General features: G+C 37.1%; 1 protein-coding gene across 1 annotated transcript in view; it reads right to left on the bottom strand.

The window, feature by feature from the left end:
• Positions 1 to 21,201, bottom strand: part of DMD (dystrophin) — a 2,235,978-nt gene that overhangs the window by 1,195,024 nt on the left and 1,019,753 nt on the right. Inside the window, exon 44 of the mRNA XM_052663429.1 lies at positions 2,998 to 3,145. Coding sequence (XP_052519389.1) covers positions 2,998 to 3,145 — 148 coding nt within the window. The remainder of the gene's footprint in view (positions 1 to 2,997; positions 3,146 to 21,201) is intronic.

The raw sequence follows: 21,201 nt of genomic DNA, 5'->3' as shown, positions 1-21,201 counted from the left end.
GAGAAATTAGAAACAAATGAGAACAAATGAGGTGACCCCTACAGGTGCCCCAGCTTACTCTCTGAATAGAGTTCCAAGCTATGACAAAGGACAAGGGCAGAAAACCAGGGGATCTTCTTTAGATGAGGAGATGAAGCTGGGTATCGAAGGAAACCAAAGTGGCTAGAGTCACAGGGCAGAGCATCAGAGAGGAGACAGATATACAGAGAATAAACAAAGCACCCTTCCAGTTTCCAGTTAAATCCTAACCAGTTCCCATATGACAAGTGAAAATGAAAGTGCAAGTCACTTAGTTGTGTCCAACTCTTTGCGACCCCATGGACTATAGAGTCCATGGATTTCTCTAGGCTGGAATACTGGAGTGGGCAGACTTTCCCTTCTCCAGGGGATCTTTCTAACCCAGAGATCAAATCCAGGTCTCTTGCATTGCAGGCAGATTATTTACCAGTTGAGCTGCAAGGGAAGCATAAGAATACTGGAGAAGGTAGCCTATCCCTTCTCCAGCAGATCTTCCCGACCCAGGAATCAAACTGGGGTCTCCTGCATTGCAGGTGGATTCTTTACCAACTGAGCTACCAGGAAGCCCGACAACAAGAAACTACCAATGTCAAGGGAAAGAACTATACACAGTAATTAAAGCAAACAATCACCAGAGCTCACATATGGCTGGGAGAGTACCCGTTCCTGCCAGACACAGTGGAAAACATCATACAGGAACATCAGAGCGAGTATTCAGATGGGTTTTGCTTCAGTAGTGGGGAAAATTTAGCCCTAGATTTTAGGTTGTTCTGCTCAAAACTCAAAGTATACAAGTAATACACTCCAAAGATCAAACTATTTCCAAGCAAACATAACTAAGTTTCAGTACAAAGGTCAACAATATTTATCTGAACAAATATATCAAGCACTCAACAAGTTAAAATTCACATCTGGTATCTAATCAAAAATTACCAGTCATCCAAAGAAGCAGGAAAATAACACTCATAGAAGGGAGAAAAAATAATTGGAATTGACCCAAAATAGACAGAGATGATAGTACTGGTAGACAAGAAACATTATAACTGTTATTGTAACTGTATTCCGTATTTTCCAGAAGGTAAAGATTGAATGTTGAGGTCTGTTAAGATATTAACACGGAAAATGGTAAAATTCTTATATCACATTTCAGCAACGTATTGAATCACACAAGACAACAGTGTCTGAGGTTAAAGTTATACACAAGATGAGATAAACCACAGACTAGATAAGCTAAAAAAAAATAGATTGGTCCATTTGACAATAGGAATTTTTAAAAATGAATTACAGAGAAAATAAGACTGAAAATAAAAAGAACAGAACATCAGTGAGTGGCATAATATATGCGATCAGAGTCCCTGGAAAGGGCAAGGTGCAGAAAAATATAATTTTTAAGTAACACCTTTAAAATTTCTAAATTTGATTAAAACTATGAACACACAGATCCAAGAAGCTTAACAGACCACAAGAATAAGAAACATGAAGAAAACTATACCAAGGAATATCATAAATCAATTGCTCAATTCCCCAAAACACTCCCTAATAAACCTTCTGTATCCATTGCTGAGTGAGATGACAAGCTGAAATATATACCAATATCCATACCAAAACAACCACTCTCTGTGGAGTAGTAGGTGGGTATATATTTATTTACAATACACCTCTACAGTGCCTCATTTTTTATAATGAGTATATATTATTTTTATAACATAACAGATTAATATGTATAACTACCTTGTGACAGACATCTTTCAAAATGGTAAGAGGATTATAAATCTCCCCAAGAATGCCTTATATTTCTTTCTTTAAGTCAGAGACCTGGTGATGCTACATTGGCTCAAAATTCACTTTAGTGCTATTAAAAATACATTTTCTGTATGATGTCAGATTAGAAATCGATGAATTTCCTCTATCTGCAATGGTAATGCTGATGAGTATAAAGATTTGATTGATATAAACATAATTACACAAAATTTTACAGTATTAACTTTCTACATTAACATAGCTTACACATATATAGGGGGTGTATAAATGGTTACTTTCTTAATATCAGAAGGCATCTTTTCTATGCAAAAATATTTGAAAAAGGAGAATTGTTAAGTTGATGATATTACTTTTATGAAACCAGCATTTTGAAATGCCTGGACTATTTAATGTATTACCCTTTTCTTTGCTTTCATCTGTCTTAATCAATATTTTCTGGCATTCAAAAACTGGTCACAGTTCAAATCTCCTTGACTGAAAATTGCTACCTGAACAATTTGAACTAAAAAATATTGCAAAAGTACCTAAGATTTGGTGTAGTGAACCCAGTATTTCTTATACTTAAGCCATATACTTTATAACCTAAATTATAACCTCCACAATCCACTTTATCTACATAATCAAAAGACACTGCCAGTTGAAATTAAACTGTACGATGGTTATAATCCATATGTTGCATTTCCATTAACAAAACCCATAAAACCGTCAATAAGTACTGCCAATTTACTGTATTGTTTTGGCCTCTGGCCTATCTCAGAAGAAATTTTGTCAGTAGAATATATAGGAATATTGCTACATCACCACAGACTGTCTTTAGGGAAACAGAACTGTAATTTTATAATGATGGATATTTCTAGTGACTACATTATTGCTAAGTACACCACAAGTTCTCCTCCTGGACAAAGTCCAACATAAGGCAAAAACACACACTGCCCTAAAGCCACAGGACACCCTGCTGCAAGATGCTTCTCTGTATTCAAGATTCAATTACACTTTGCACTTCCTCAGATAAACCGGTTATGCCTAGACTCTCATCCTGACACAAAACGTTCCAAAATGATCATCATGACAAGTTCTAGCATGTGCGGTGCTGACAACAAAAGTCAGGGATTATAAATTTCCATCATCCTTCACAACCTGAACTTAAAGAAGTTAAGCAGTCGTGATGTTGTGGTAGAGATAAAAACAGTCTGAAAAAAAGAGATTTCAAAAACTTACCTTAAGATACCATTTATATTTGGCATGTTCCCAGTTCTCAGGAATTTGTGTCTTTTTGAGAAAGTGTTCAGCTTCTGTTAGCCATTGATTAAATATCTTCATATCATAATGAAACCGCCGCCATTTTTCAACGGATCTGTCAAATTGCCTAGAAATAAAAATTAGGGATCAAGAAAAATAAATGGATTATATGGACATAGAATATATGTTATTACATTAATAAAGCTATTATTTTGATAGTTTCTCACATTTGTATATGTCAGTTTCAGTTAACATAAATAACTAATATTGAATATAGGATGAATTAAAATATTTGATAAAAGGTTGCCATTTCCCTTTAAAATGAATACACTTTGTGACTGAGACAAAAATAGAGACAATTATTGTGGAATATTAGTGTTTTCTTCCCTATAAGAATACTTAATTTTTAATAAAACTTCAGAAATTTTAAAGTACATTAATATCTAATAAATTATTTTGAAGCTAGATACTAAATTTCAAAAGATTTTTTGGATCAAAAATTAGCTCATAATGTCTGTCAATTTCAGTCATATCTGGAGCTAAAAGTGTGTGCTCATTAAGATCTTCAAGCGCTCAGGATGACAGCTGTAACTTCTACATTGGCTTAGATGTGAGAAATCCACCAGTTAACTGGTATACTAGTCTTCCTTTCTCCTTCTAGTTCCACTGTATCCACTAGCATTTTAAATTGTGATGCTGAAGAATTTTGTGAAAGGTAATGTGTCAACATCTCACATGAAAAGAATATTAAGAAGGAAATATTTGGTCATTTCTGGTCACAGAAGAGACTGAGCCAGAATTTATATGAGTCAAGGCTTTATGTTTACGTTAAGAGGCTTGCACATAAAAATCACATCAGTAAGTCAGTTCAGTTCAGTCGCTCAGTTGTGTCCAACTCTTTGCGACCCATGAATCGCAGCATGCCAGGCCTCCCTGTCCATCACCAACTCCCGGAGTTCACTCAGACTCACGTCCATCGAGTCAGTGATGCCATCCAGCCATCTCATCCTCTGTCGTCCCCTTCTCCTCCTGCCCCCAATCCCTCCCAGCATCAGAGTCTTTTCATAGGCCATTATAAAATTAAAAAATAGCAATAAAACACTGATTTGGGGTCCCCAATCTAGAACAATTACACCAGTATCTTTGGAGGTGGGACCCTGACATTGGTACTTTTAAAAGCACCCAGATGATTCTAATGTACTGACAAGTTGAAAAATACTATACAGCGCAAGTTTTAAAGTCTGTGGGCTCATGATCTACTGGGTCTGCCAGGGCCTGTCCAAACAGGCATTTGCCAGCATGAAACAAAAGCCATCCTGAAAATTCCTGCTTATTGAGTGACCTCACAGTACAGCTGTCTGTACAGTTCTCTGAGATCTATTCTTAAGATGCAACGGATTAGTTTTGAATATCTTGAGGATCTTCTCAGATCTCTACCTCCTCTTAGGAAATTTAAGTAATTTTAGAATCCAAATAGTGTCACAATTCCCTATTGTTTTACTAGGAAAGGAATGGATTTCACATTATAAACCAAGTACTGGGGTCTGTGGATTTATATATCCCATTCCATTAACTCCTGCAACACTCTCTGCAACATACCAATTATTATTCCCATTTTTCACTGGAGAAAGGTGAGATGCTGAGTAAGTTACCAAAAGGTAAATAGATATTAAATGGCAGACCTGGAATTCTAACTCAGATCTCTCTGGTTCCAGTGGTGTCTTTTAGCACCTTACATTAAATTTTCTGGGATTTCCTTTTTTCAAGAGGAATTTTCCCCAAATTAAACAATTCAAAGTGATAGTTGTAAGGCTTTTTTTTTCTCTATTTTTCTTATTTTCTTCCAATGTTTAATTATATATCTACATGTATTCTATCATGCATTCTATCAGGTATTACATTTAATGATTAACTGTATTTTCACCTTAAAAATATCTGGTAGCATAAAAAGGCAGCTAATAATAGCCAAAAGAGATAGTCTCTATCACTAGCCTACAAATAATGGAGATGTAGACATAGAGAACAGACTTATGGACACAGGCAGGCGGGGAGGAAGGAGAGAGTGGGACAAATGGAGAACATATACACTACCATATGTAAAAGAGAGAGCCAATGGGAATTTGCTGTGTGACTCAGGGAACTTAAACCTGGGCTCTGTAACAACTTAGACGGGTGGTAAATGGTGGGAGGTGGGAGGGAAGTTCAGGAGGGAGGGGACATATGTACACCTGTGGCTGATTCCTGTTGATGTATGGCAGAAACTAATACAGCATTATAAAGCAATTATCCTTCTACTAAAAATAAATTTATAAAATAATTATATCTTTAATAAATAATGGCATTTTATAGTTGATCAAATGTTTTATATCCATCAGCCACAAAATGATCTTGGAAATATTTGCATGGTTAATAATAACTTCGTTTTCATATATTTTCAGTGCTAATATGCAAAACATGACTTAAGAATACATCTGAAGAATGTATTCCCTATAAAAAAGAACTGTACATTGTGTATGTGTTATGGGAACTTGAATCACTGGAGTCAGAGAGCTGTTAAATGAGAATCTAAAATACAGTGAGTCATAGTTGATATTGTATCATCTTGGTGAGGCTGTAGCTGATTTTAATTTTCATTATATATATATATTAATATTGTTAAGTTTTCCTGCAATGCACACTTCATACTTTGAATATTCAGAAAAATACAATAAGTAAAATTTATTTTAAATTGAAAGTACAGGTGATTTACAATATCATATCAGTTTCAGGTGTACAATAGTGACTCAATAGTTTTGCAGACTATTCTCCATTTAAACTTATGGCTGGGCATACACACAGAGGAACCCACAATTGAAACAGACACATGTACCCCAATGTTCATTGCAGCACTGTTTATAATAGCCAGGACATGGAAGCAACCTAGATGTCCATCAGCAGACGAATGGATAAGAAAGCTGTGGTACATACACACAATGGAATATTACTCAGCCATTAAAAAGAATACATTTGAATCAATTCTAATGAGGTGGATGAAACTGGAGCCTATTATACAGAGTGAAGTAAGCCAGAAAGAAAAACACCAATACAGTATAGTAACGCCTATATATGGAATTTAGAAAGATGGTAACGGTAACCCTGTATGCAAGACAGCAAAAGAGACACAGATGTATAGAACAGCCTTTTGGACTCTGTGGGAGAGGGCAAGGGTGAGATGGCTTGGGAGAATGGCACTGAAATATGTATATTATCATATGTGAAATGAACCGCCAGTCCAGGTTCGATGCATGATACAGGATGCTTGGGGCTGGTGCACTGGGATGACCCAGAGGGATGGGATGGGGAGGGAGGTGGTGGGGGGTGTTCAGGATGGGGAACACATGTACACCCATGGCGGATTCATGTCAATGAATGGCGAAACCAATACAATATTGTAAAGTTATTACCCTCCAATTAAAATAAATTAAAATTTTAAAAAATCTAGTAAAAATTTTAAAAAAAAGTTATGGCTATCTTTTAAATAATGGCTGTATTCCTTATGCTGTACACTATATCCTTGTTGTTTATTTATTTTATACATAGCAGTTTGCGTCTCAATGCCATGCCCTTATTCTGCCCCTCCCCCTTGGTCTCCCCATAGTTAACCACTAGTATATTCTTTGAATCTGTGATTCTGTTTCTGTTTTTTTATATACATTCTTTTAATTTTTTAGATTCCACATATAAGAGAGAACATAGAGTGCTAACATAGATAACATCTTTCTCTGTGTGACTTACTTCGCTAAGTACAATAGTTTTTAACAGACAGTCTCACATGCTAACAACTACCATCTCCATCTTTATACACTATAGTTTGAGAAACAGACCAAGGCTAACCAGACCACAGAGGAGTTGTTATTTGGTCATTTTCCACCTCTGTTACAGTCATCAGCCCACTTCCTACTTTGCTTTTTTCTATTACCCAACCACCAGATTTACCCTCTTGCCAATGCTTTTATTTACTGGAAGGTGATTATTTCTTCAACATCTGGGCTATAAATACTCTTCCTTCTAGGCTGCTGCAGATGTGTCCCTCCACCACTCACTGCACTGGCAGTGACCATCTTCCAGAAGATTCCACAAAGTCTCCTCCCACCCAACCCCTCTGCTTCTTCACAGTTTATCTATCATCTAGTTTCTCCAAGAGAAGAAAACCATCAGGGCCCACACAGTTGATCATGGTACCTCTTAGGGCTGCAAGACAAAGTTGGAGATATGAACATAAGGGAAACACTCAGGCTTCTCTACTTACATTTGTGTTCCAGGTCCACAGAAATGGGGCAGGATGAAATTGCTAGCCACCAAGGACTCTCTGCAGTTCCCCCTTCCCCCCATGCCCTACTGTCTCAGGATTTCGTGACTCTGTACATTAGTCCAGTGTTCCTGAAATGCCCTCTTTCCCTTTACTCCATTTTCATTCAACTCCTGCAAGCTGAATCTTTGCATACTTAAAGACTTGACATGAACCACTAGGTTGGCCAAAAAGGGTATCCGGGTTTGTCCTTAAAATCATTCAGAAATATCCAAACAAACTTTTTGGCCACAGCAATACTTATACTGTCACTTTGTAAATATCTGAATATAGAGCATTCAGTAGTCTGCAACTGCTAAAACTTTGCAAACAGTAAAGTTGATTTAATTTTATTATTAAAATTAATGTTAAAATGAGTAACTCTGCTCAAACAAAATATTCAAGAATAAAAGCATGCACTTTACATGTGATGACATTTAATGTGAGTAATAATATTTTAAACTCCATTTCAAGCATCACATAAAAATTTTAAACATACTTTCTAGCATTTTAACATGTATTGTTAACAGCCAACTATAAATCTCTTCTTGAATTTACTGTGTAAAATTTCATTTTTTATTATGCCTACTTATAAAATTAAACTCTTTCCCATTAAGGAACATCCTGAATGAACAGATATAAATTTTGCTAGTTTTACAATGTTACATTTATAAATTTAATCTCTAGTCACTCACTACGCTCCCTAAATTCCTCTCATTCCATTAACTGGACATCCATGACTGAAGGAAAATGCAGCTACAACAGGAAACACATAAAGATATTACAAATAGCATTAAGGGAAATAAGTGTAAGTTTTACTCTCTGTATTATTACTGGGGGGGGGGGGGAGTTGTTGCATTTTTTTTTCCTGACAGCAAGAGGAAATGTAGACCTGCCTAAATAAAGGACAAAAAATGTCAGTATAAACACATGGATAATAAATCAAGTGATTTTTAAAATTTTGCAAATATTAAAATTCTCATACACTATGCAAGCAGTATTTAAAATTACACTGCTGCTTCATTTCTGTGCAGCATAACTTATTTCCTGCTGTTCTAAATCAAGTTAGTCAGATTATTCTCAGGCATAAATTACATTTAGGGAGTAATTTAGGTACTTTGGGACATACTTTAACACTTTCAGGCCATTAAGGTGGTGCTGAATTTCATGAAATAGATTTAAATAAATAATACCCTAGTAGCCTTCTGACATAATCCATTGTGGCTTTATACTTAAGGTCTGCAAACTCAGCACTGGGCTGCTAAGTACTGCCTCCTACATATTTCATCTTTGATTAGGTGAGTGGGAGGGATCTTGGCTAAAGTCTCATGGTCCAAATTAGAGGAGCTGATAAATATAAGTTAAATTAGTCATTTGCCCCAAACCATAGTACCTTCCCATGCCCCCGCCTCCTGATCCCAGCTTCCCCAGTAATCCAATTATTTAGTAAAAACTAAGTATTGGGCTGGCCAAGAAGTTCCTTCAAGTTTTTCCATGTTTATTGGTCATTTGTATTTCTTGTTTTGTGAAGATGGCCAAAGTCTTGTGTTATTGTGAAACATAAAACACATCTGTGATCTTCCCTAGTGGTTCAGTGGTAAAGAATCCACCTAGCAATGCAAGAGACACGGGTTCATATCCTGGTCTGGGAAGATCCCACATGCCGTGACGCAACGAAGCCTGTGCACCACAAAACTGAGCCTGTGCGCTAAAGCCTGGGAATCACAACTACTGAAGCCTGCATGCCTGAGAGCCCATACGCCACAAGAGAAGTCACGGCAACCAGAAGCCCATGCACACGTTGCAACTAGAGAGTAGCCATCCCTCGCCACAACTAGAGAAAAACCCATTCAGCAATGAAGACCCAGCACATTCAAAAATAAATAAATAAAATTATTGAAAAAGCACATTCATTATTTACTAAAACTGATCATTCTATGACTAGCACCCAGATCAAGCTATAAAACATTGTCTGCAGCTCAGAATTCTTCTTTGTGCCCCTTCTCACATGTTAAGACCTTCTAGTTTTCTTTCAGATTGTTCTTAAAGACTTATAGGACTTCTTCATGATTATAGATACACACAGTATATTAGTTATATGTGTGTTCCAAATATTTTTTCACACTCTGTGACTTTCATTTTCACTCTCTCAATGTTGTCTTTTGACATACAGAAGTTATTAATATACAATATAGGCCAGTTTATTATGTTATGATTAGTACTTTATACAACTATTTAAGAAATTCTCCATTATCCAAAATTCATTTACATATACTCCTTTACTTTGTTATGAAAGTTTTGTTAGTTTGCTTTTTCCCATTCAGATGGATAATCCTCTAGCATTATATTTTTGTATGTAGTGTGAAATAGAATATATTTCTCAGCAGGGGATTCTATTTTAATTTGTAAGGTAAGGCATGCAAATACAACAAAGTAATGGTGTACAGTGGAAAAATAAAAGTGTGTGCTGTGAAAAGTAAGCTTCTATCCTACTTCACACACCCTCCCCCCAACTCTGCCAGTTATTGTGCTCAGTAGCTCAGTCGTGTCTGATACCTTGCGACCCCATGGACTGTAGTCCACCAAGCTGCTCTTTCCATGGGATTTCCCGGGCAAGAACACTGGAGTGGGTTGCCATTTCCTCCTCCAGGGGATCTTCCCGACCCAGGGATCGAACCCTTATCTCCTGCATTGCAAGTTGGTTCTTTCCCACTGAGCCATCGGGGATTCTCTCATTGTAAATAAAACTTTCATAATTTGAAATATTGATAGAGCTAGGCAAAGAAATAAACAAATACAGTGTTTCAAAGTAAGTGTTCTCATTCAGTTTTATTGGATTTGATATATCCACTGCTAGCATTTTTACAGCTCTGGATTGACATATTATTTTGAAACACCCAGTTTATTTTATGTTTCATTCTCTCTGGGTTATGAGTCTGGTTCTTAGGCTTCACCAGTTTGGAGTAGTTCTTTGAGTTTGTTTCTCACAGTGTTTATAACACCGGAGTTTAGGAACTCATTCTCTGGTCTCTACTCCCTCTCTTCACTGCTGAAATTCCACCCATTCTATTTCAACTGTTTCTCATAATGTTTCCATTTATTGCCACCTGAACAGACAGAATAGACAGACCTTATTTGAACTCTTTAAGATATCGACTCTTAAAGTGACCCTTTCCAATTATAGGGGACTCTTTTGCATTACTTGAAGGAAACAGGACAGAGAAGGCAATGGCACCCCATTCCAGTACTCTTGCCTGGAAGATCCCATGGATGGAGGAGCCCGGAAGGCTGCAATTCACGTGGAAGCTGAGGGTCAGAGACAACCGACCGACGTCACTTTCACTTTTCACTTTCATGCATTGGAGAAGGGAATGGCAACCCACTTCAGTGTTCTTGCCTGGAGAATCCCAGGGACGTGGGAGCCTGGTGGGCTGCCGTCTCTGGGGTCGCACAGAGACAGATACAACTTAAGCGACTTAGCAGCAGCAGCAGCAAAGGAAACAGGGACATTTTTTCCCTCAAAATACAAAACAAAATCTAGTTCACCTAATTACTACAGATGAACTCTTTGGGTCTGGATCGCCTCTCTGGGTATTTCCTTATACGATGGCATTGAATCTTAAAGGTTCAACTAATACCTACAGCAGGGGTTGGCAAACTTTATAAAGTACTTGAAAATAAATAATTTATGCCTTGTTGGTCACGCAACCTTTATTACAACTATTGAGCTCTGCCACTGTAACCCAGCACCAGCCATATATGGGTTTGGTTAGATCCCAATAAAACTCTATTTACAAAAACAGGTGTTGGGCTGGATTTGACCCACAGGCTGTACTTCACCTACCCTTCCTGTATAAACTGATTAGCACAGAGCCCCAGGTTCCAACCCTCACCTGAGCACTGTATCTAGCTGTTTGGTTTTTTTTTTTTTTATTATCCTCACCAGAACATTCTGTGTGAACCTCAAACATGACTTGTTTACAAATCCTTATTTTCTCTTCTAAGTCTCATAATTTTAGTTAAGGATTTCCATGCTAGAAATGTTGAGATTATCCTTTACTCCTCTCTTTCTTTCTCACCATGCAGATTTCTATACCCTATAAATTCTAAGCCAGAAATGACTCTTCAGTTTGACTTCTTCCTTCCAGCCCCACTTCCATAGCCCTTCTTGAAATCCTCTAACAACTTTGCCTCATGATATCCCAACTCACTTTTCCCTAGTCAGTTTCTGACTGCTCTTGGACTTAGGTCTACGTGGCTATCCCTTCTTCCTCTTTGGTTCCAACATGAATGTTCATAGAGATTTACATAGTCCATGGTGTATATCCTACACTTACAAACACTGAATATCTCAAAAACTTCCATAACAATCCAACCTTTCTCCTACTATCTTTTTAACCTGGGCCTTTTGCTTTATCATAAAATGCCACCCTTCTGCCATGTCACTTTATTCTATGAGGCCTGTCTCCCCTGAAATTAGTTACTGCCTAAGACAAACTCCTCTCACTGCACAAAAACCTCTATTAATATACTACTTCATGTACTAATTATGCATTTACAGAGCTGTATTTCCCAGCAGACTCTGAACCTTTTAGAGAAAGGAATACACCTCATTGACTTTTGAATTCCTAGTCCTAAGCAAAGTTCCTGGCACATAATAAGTGTTTAAATAAATACATTTTTAAATGAATGAATAAAAGAGTTCATTAGTAATTTGCTTTGGCTCTTTTTGATTCCATTTAGGAGCCATGAAGGCTTGGGTACACTATTTTACCTCTCTGTACACCATAAAAAAAGCTAGGATAATACTGCCTGCATTACACAGCACTTTGACAAGAATGAATGCATACTGTAAGCTATCGATAGCAATAACATTTCAGTACTATTGTAAAAACAACTTAATAATTGGCACATTTTATAACACTGATACAGAATTTATAACTTAAAAATATCTTAGTCTACATCATAAACCATTTCAAAAAGGTCAATACAGTTTCAGTAAAATGTAGCTCTTAATAACAGAAAACACAGAATGACTTTTAAATACACATAATCTAGCTCAACACCATTCTAAACAATTAATACACTTTATACAAACTTGCCAAGGTCTAATTTAACTCTGAAGATGAACATTTACTTAAGAACTATGACTTTTTTAAGAGGGGTGTCTCAGAATAAAGTTATATTGATGAAATTCACCTTATATCAAAGAATACAACATTAATAACTTAAAAATAATAATGATAAAGTTAGATCAATGCTGATGGCATTACTTGTAAGGACTCACAAACACTTCAGGTTATCTCTAGAAATTTTTAAAGAAATCTTAAAATTCTTTAGATTTCTAAAGTGGTTTTTTTTTTTTTCAATTTTTCTTGTTTCTAATTGGCATACATATCTGGAAGGAATCTAAAAATCAGTGTTATAGTACTTCCTTCTGTCTACAAGTAGGTAGATTTTCAGGAAAGAAGGTTAAAATAGAAAAAGCTGCATGGGAAAGCTTCAGTCATCTTAAATAAGGAATTTTTGATTTGTAAGCACTCACAAAATCACACACATACCCTCATATATATATATATATATATAGGTATTACACAAATCAAGAGCTTGACTTAAGTGTATAGTAGGAGTATGGGGGTTTTGATCAAACATATTATTTTGGCTTAGGGAGAGATACCCTAAATATCTCTGAGATAAATGTATAAGTATCCAAGTAAGTAGGTGTATCTTCACCTACACTTGACATCTGATTATTTAAGTAGCTATAAAAAGAAAAGTAGAAGCATCTCTGATATGACTAATGTCTCTGGTATTTCACAAATCTCGTTTGCCCTTCTCTTTTACAAACACCTTTGCTATAGTCCAAAGTCCTAACAGACCAAGGACTGTGAAAAGGGTGCAATATTTGACAGTTATGTCATGCTGGAAGAATATTCAGGGTATGCTATTCCTACACTGCTTCTGAAAAAAAGAAAATAATGCAGGACTATGCTAATATTAACCTAAAAATTATGCAATCTCAATGTCTTGATTTGGCATAATTAGCACCCTGTAAAAATACTCAAAGTAGCAAAAATAGTTTGCTATTAGTGAACTGCAATGTTACCTTTAATATTAGGATCTTTTGGAAAAATTAGCTACAGAAACTGATTCAGCAGTCTAAGAAAAATAATCCAAACTTCTTAAAAAGTTGAAGGTAAAATTCTTTCTGAGGACCTGATATATTAGTCATGGATCTCCTTTACAAAATGTGAGCATTTAATTGAAATGTACACATCTTCCACAGTATAGTCTCACAATTTGTATGAAGACATACTTTCAATTTAAAATAGGCCATAGGGGCATTGAAACATGTATAATATTATATAAGAAATGAATCGCCAGTCCAGGTTCGATGCAGGATACAGGATGCTTTGGGCTGGTGCACTGGGATGACCCAGAGGGATGGTACGGGGAGGGAGGTGGGTGGTGGGTTCAGGATGGGGAACACGTGTACACCCATGGTGGATTCATGTTGATATATGGCAAAACCAATACAGTACTATAAAGTAATTAGCATCCAATTAAAATAAATAAATTTATATTAAAAAAAAACAATAAAACAGGCCATAGGGGACTTCCCTGGCTGTCCAGTGGGTAGGAATTTGCTTCCATGCAGGGGGTGTGGGGTCTATCTCTGGTCAGGGAAATAAAATCCCACACGCTACACAGCACAACCAAAATTAAAAAAATACAACAAGTCATAAAACAGGGAAGCTATGCAACTTATGAAATTTGAAGAGAGATAAACATGGGTTTGAAATTCTACTTTATTGTTTAATGGTGCTTTGTAAACTCAAGCAAGTGATTTAATTTGCTGGGTTAGAATTCTCATTTGTGAAATAGCTGAGAAAAGAAGGGAAGCTAAAGGCAAAGGAGAAAAGGAAAGATACATCCATTTGAAAGCAGAGTTCCAAAGAATAGCAAGGAGAGATAGGAAAGCCTTCCTCAGTGATCAGTGCAAAGAAATAGAGGAAAACAATAGAATGGGAAAGACTAGAGATTTCTTCAAGAAAATCAGAGTTGCCAAGGGAACATTTCATGCAAAGATGGGCTCAATAAAGGACAGAAATGGTATAGACCTAACAGAAGCAGAAGATATTAAGAAGAGGTGGCAAGAATACATGGAAGAACTGTACAAAAAAGATCTTCATGACCCAGATACTCATGATGGTGTGATCACTTACCTAGAACCAGACATCCTGGAATGCAAAGTCAAGTGGGCCTTAGGTAGCATCACTACGAACAAAGCTAGTGGAGGTGATGGGATTCCAGTTGAGCAATTTCAAATCTTAAAAGATGATGCTGTGAAAGTGCTGCACTCAATATGCCAGCAAACTTGGAAAACTCAGCAGTGGCCACAGGACTGTAGAAGGTCAGTTTTCATTCCAATTCCAAAGAAATGCAATGCCAAAGAATGTTCATACTACCACACGATTACACTCATTCCACATGATAGCAAAGTAATGCTCAAAATTCTCCAAGCTGGTCTTCAATAGTATGTGATCAGTGAATTTCCAGATGTTCAAGCTGGATTTAAAAAAGGCACAGGATCCAGAGATGAAACTGCCAACATCTGTTGGATCGTTGAAAAAGCAAGAGAGCTCCAGAAAAACATCTGGTTTATTGACTATGCCAAAGCCTTTGACTGTGTGGATCACAATAAACTGTGGAAAATTCTGAAAGAGATGGGAATACCAGACCACCTGATCTGCCTCTTGAGAAATTTGTATGCAGGTTAAGAAGCAACATTTAAAACTGGACATGGAACAACAGACTGGTTCCAAATCGGAAAAGGAGTACATCATGGCTGTATATTGTCACCCTGCTTATTTAACTTATATGCAGAGTACATAATGAGAAATGCTGGGCTGGAAGAAGCACAAGCTGGAATCAAGATTGCCGGGAGAAATCTCAATAACCTCAGATATGCAGATGACACCACCCTTATGGCAGAAAGTGAAGAGGACTAAAAAGCCTCTTGATGAAAGTGAAAGAGGAGAATGAAAAAGTTGGCTTAAAGCTCAACATTCAGAAAATGAAGATCATGGCATCAGGTCCCATCATTTCATTGGAAATAGATGGGGAAACAGTGGAAACAGTGTCAGACTTTATTTTTCTGGGCTCCAAAATCACTGCAGATGGTTATTGCAGCCATGAAATTAAAAGACACTTGCTCCTTGGAAGAAAAGCTATGACCAACCTAGACAGCATATTAAAAAGCAGAGACATTACTTTGCTGAAACAGTTCCATCTAGTCAAAGCTCTGATTTTTCCAGTAGTCATGTATGGACGTGAGAGTTGGACTATAAAGAAAGCTGAGCACCAAAGAATTGATGCTTTTGAACTGTAGTGTTGGAGAAGACTCCTGAGAGTCCCTTGAACTGCAAGGAGGTCCAGCCAGTCTGTCCTAAAGGAAATCAGTCCTGAATATTCATTGGAAGGACTGATGCTGAAGCTGAAACTCCAATACTTTGGCCACCTGATGCGAAGAACAGACTCACTTGAAAAGACCCTGATGCTGCGAAAGATTGAAGGTGGGAGGAGAAGGGGACAATAGAGAATGAGATAGCTGGATGGCATCACTAACTTTATGGACATGAGTTTTAGCAAGCTCCAGGAGTTGGTGATGGACAGGGAAGCCTGGTGTGCTGCAGTCCATGGGGTCACCGAGTTGGACATGACTGAGCGACTGAACTGAACTGATCCACTTCACAGAACTAGTATAAGAATTAGGAATAATATAGTAAAGTTTGTTAGGTACACAGTAAGTACTCAATATTGGCAATGATAATAATCATAATATCCAGATATATAAGAATATGAATATAAATATTGTATATACATAATTGTGACATAAATGTAACTGCAATGTTTTCAAAATATTATTAAACTATCAAGGCTATATATGCTCATTTTCTTTTAAATATATAATTATAAATGAGGAAAATATGTATAACTCCTGTACATTTCTTCACTTGTACACACAAATAGAATGATATCTTCATGTAGATTGAGTATCATTGTCCTTTAAGTCTCAGATATTTCACTATGTGTAAAATGATTTTATGGCTGTTGTAATGGAGAAAACCTAAACTATTATAGCAGATGCAGTCATATGTCTTTCCTGGTTTCTTTCTGAATGAGGGGAAGACAGTATACCTGATTTAGTAATAAAATTAACTTTGATTGTTTTCTGCCAAGGGAGAATGAAATGGGTGGAGGTGAACATATTGTGATCTACAAGGTGAACAATGATACATTTAGGTGTCATTACTTTCTCAAAAGCATTAAAATACAAATTTCAAATATGCAGGGAGGGATCCAAACAGAAAAATATGATATTTTGCTTCTTAGGCTGCCAAAATACTCATTTCCTCTATAGGCTGTTTTCACCAAATCAAAATACTCCACTTGAGATCAGCTTATGAAATTGCCTCTTTTTAATAGGGGCAATCCTTTCTTTCCACCATGAGTAAAAATAAATACTATGACACTGTATGTCTTAGAATACATTTGGTATGAGAACAAAATAATATACATATAAAAATAAAATTGAAACAATTAACTTTTCACTTAGCCTGATTCTACAAGATCAATTCTGTTTTATCTCTTACACAGTTTCACTAGGACTATTACTTTCCACAAGACTGCTTTTGTTAGTAAGGTAGTTATAATTAACAAGAGCCCCCCCCCCCATACACATAACAGTTATCATCTACCATATTAATGAACATATACAAGCTGTTATTTTTCATCAGAAAACTAAGATCATGGCATCTGGTCCCATCACTTCATGGGAAATAGATGGGGAAACAGTGGAAACAGCGGCTGACTTTATTGTTCTGGGCTCCAAAATCACTGCAGATGGTGATTGCAGCCATGAAATTAAAAGATGCTTATCCTTGGAAGGAAAGTTATGACCAACCTACACAGCATATTAAAAAGTAGAGACATTACTTTGTCAACAAAGATCTGTCTAGTCAAGGCTATGGTTTTTCCAGTGGTCATGTATAGATGTGAGAGTTGAGCGCTGAAGAACTGATGCTTCTGAACTGTGGTGTTGGAGAAGACTCTTGAGAGTCCTTTGGACTGCAGGGAGATCCAACCAGTCCATCCTAAAGGAGATTGGTCCTGGGTGTTCATTGGAAGGACTGATGCTGAAGCTGAAACTGCAACACTTTGGCCACCTGATTTGAAGAGCTGAGTCATTTGAAAAGACCCTGATGCTGGGAAAGATTGAGGGCAGGAGGAGAAGGGGACGACAGAGGATGAGATGGTTGGATGGCATTACCGACTCAATGGACATGGGTTTGGGTGGACTCTGGGAGTTGGTGATGGACAGGGAGGCCTGGCGTGCTGCAGTTCATGGGGTTGCAAAGAGTCTGACACAACGAGTGACTGAACTGAACTACATTTCAGTTTCCTGGAACCAATCTCAAAGAATGCATAAGTTAAAAATATAACAGTGGCATACTTAATTGTCAATTTATTCTAAAATAATTTTCCAAATAAAGAAAAAATATTCCCATTTCACTACTGTAATTTGGTTTTCAAATATGCATACATAGTACAATATTTAAAAAACAAAAACAAAAAAACTTGAAAGAGCCAAATGGAGTTAATAGAGAATTGATGCTAAAAATAAACCAGACCAACATTTCAATTAGAAATAGCAATGAGAAAATATCTATGCTATCAGAGGTGGTAAGTAGTAAAGAAAATAAGAACCATGATCTTTTTTTGCTGTGAATATATCCATAAGTCAAAGGGAAAGTATCCAAAGGGCTTATAAAAGCTAGAAAAGCAGTAATTAATGTCAAGGCAGATTTCTGGCTATGTATATGTATGTGTGTGCACATGTGCATGTTTAGTCACTCAGTTGTGTCTGACTCTGTGACCCATGGACTATAGCCCACCTGGCTCCTCTGTCCGTGGGATTTCCTGGGCAAGGATACTGGAGTGGGTTGCCACGCCCTCCTCCAGGGAATCATCCCAACCCAGGGATCAAACCCATGTCTCTTGCATCTCCTGCATTGGCAGGTGGATTCTTTACCATCTCAGCCACCAGGGAAGCCCCATGCATGTGTAAGTATGTACATACGTATATGTATACACATATCTGAGTGAACTCTGGGAGTTGGTGATGGACAGGGAGGCCTGGCGTGCTGCGATTCATGGGGTCGCAAAGAGGTGAACATGACTGAGGGACTGAACTGAACTGAACTGATAAATACACATATACAGACACATATATATTTTGTATATACAAACACATGACAAATAAATATGCCAGGGGTCCATTAATAGGAGTATGACCATGATGCTCATTTTAGTTGAGTCCACCAGTCCTAAAAACATTTGGAGGATTCTTCCACACCTACTCCCAAGGATGGATGTCCTTTGGGAGCAGACCAGTGCCAGCATAACATCATATAGGTAAGACACGTTTGTTTCAAACTCACTGAGCTAACATCTGACCCAACTCAAGCCAGTATAACTCAAGGAAACTTTCATATCTGACTAACTTATGAATAAATATCATCATAATAATCAAACTCCTTTTGCTATTTCACATTCCATCTTATTATTAAAGCACAAGTACATGAGGGAAATATTCTTGGCATAAAACTACTATATTCATTAAATTTTTTCTTTCCTACACCTGAAGGCACATGTCTAAACCTGTAGGGGTTACTTTATTATTTAATTAGAGCAGTTTCTTTTCTATCATTTTAGGTGTTTCATCTGAAGTTTGAGTAACATCAGTGTAGGCTATGCTTTCAAGCAAATACAACTTGTACAGGAAGAGGAAAGAATAGAAGCAATTTTTTAAAAAAATGATACAGTGTGTAAAGAAATAGAACTTCGAAGAAATAAAATATCTCATATACTATAAATAAAAATTCTATATACTTTATAAATGTACATGAAGTATAGTATTTGCATGTTTTATTTAACCATGAATTCATTCCTTTAATACACATTTACTCAGTGCTTAATATTGGGGTTGTCAGTGTTCAATTCAGGAGGTATTAAAGATGAAAAAGATACTATATTTCCAATGAGAAACTCCCAATTTAATGTGTGTATTGGCTGTTATAATGAGGACATGTACCAACACCGTAACATATACAGTGTTGCCCAGTGCACATTCCCCTTGCCTTTCCATTTCAAAGTATTACAGTGGCTCAACTTTGAAATGCCCACACTTAGATTGCTCTACCTGAAGACTCACTCTGGCTGCAGAAGTCTATTGTGTCCACCTACAGCAAGCCAAACTGCTCTGGAATGAACACCCCTGGAAGCGGCTCTCCAGCAATGATTCATAGGAACTGATGTACAAATTCCCCAGTTCATTTGGCACCCTTGAGTGGGATAACTCTAAGGTGTATCTTTTATACCGTCTTTCAAATATTCCTCACAAGGATTAAGCTCTGGATACCAGAAGTCTTAACTAGGTTGAAAATGACCCTTTCTATTGGCTCCCTCCTATTTCCTGTCTCGCTTCCCTAAGATGTTCCATGTACTTCCCTCCCTGCTTGTACTTGAGTTCTTTCCTGAGCATCAGCTTTTTGGAGAATTCAAATGAAGACAAAAGATAATGGCAGTATAGAGGAAAATTCTACCCTAAAGAATTGTTAAGAGTTGTTTAGCCACTAAGCTGTGTCCAACTCTTTTGCGACTGCATGGACTATAGCCCGCCAGGCTCCTCTGTCCATGGAATTTTTCAGGCAAGAATACTGGTATGGGTTGCCATTTCCTTCTCCAAATTATGAGAATAAAAGGTAGTAACTGGGGTCTAGACGGGTGAGCAGAGGCATCTCAGAGAAAGAAGGATGGGCATTATATGAAGCAGAGTCAGCATGTTCAAAGGCTCAAACTAGTGGTTCTAAAATTAACATCAACTGACTGGAGGGCTTGTTAAAACACAGATTGCTGAGCTTTACCTTCTGAGTTCCTAATATCATAGGCCTAAGAATTTTTGTTTCTAACAAGTTCCCAGGTGATACTGATGCTGCTAGTTTAGGGACCACTGGCATGGAGGAAATGGCTAAATGATAGGTAGGCAAAAGGAACTGGATCAAGATGATAAAGATTCATGAATGTACTGTGACCTAAACATTTTTTTTTTGGGGGGGGGGGCAATATTGCTAAAGTTTTTATTGCAAAAGAGTGTATGGAACAAAATTAGTAAATAATTGTAGATTTATGTAATACAATAAATGACAAAATCCTTGGAGAAAGAACACACAGAATATTTTCTATATAGATCCTGATACGATTTCTCTGGCTATACATTCTGCCAAAATTTTGCATATATGTAAAATAAAGTCCAGATTTTCCACTAATGCTATGACTATTAGTTTGGCAGTTTCATGTTTCTCACAGGCTATGGAAATGTGTCACAGCATAATTGGCGGGCCCAGCAATCAGCCAGCAGGGCCCTCCATGCTGAAGACATATATGTCCACAAGGAAGCAAATACATTACTTGTCTATAGCTGCCCCACACTAAGAGTGACTACTGTACTTTGTCCTTCAGGAAGAGGGTTAATTATGTTGGGTCAGGAAGAGATGAGTCATTATTACCAGTTGTCTTTCTGTTTTAAACATGTGCAAATGTATCATACACAGAATGAGACCATAGCAAAAGCTAGAATTCCAATCAGAGCTTTTGTTTGCTCATTGGAAAAGGATTCCCTGCACCTACTCACTTAACTTTATATAGTTACATCCATAACTTTATATAGTTAATATATTTTGTGGGGTTCTTTTTTGGTGAGAAGCTTTAAATATTACTTTCTTAGCAAATTT

This window comes from Budorcas taxicolor, chromosome X, assembly GCF_023091745.1.
Source record: "Budorcas taxicolor isolate Tak-1 chromosome X, Takin1.1, whole genome shotgun sequence".
Classification (NCBI taxonomy): domain Eukaryota; kingdom Metazoa; phylum Chordata; class Mammalia; order Artiodactyla; family Bovidae; genus Budorcas; species Budorcas taxicolor.
Note: the sequence above shows the minus strand (reverse complement) of the source record. Positions and strands in the feature narration are given on the sequence as shown.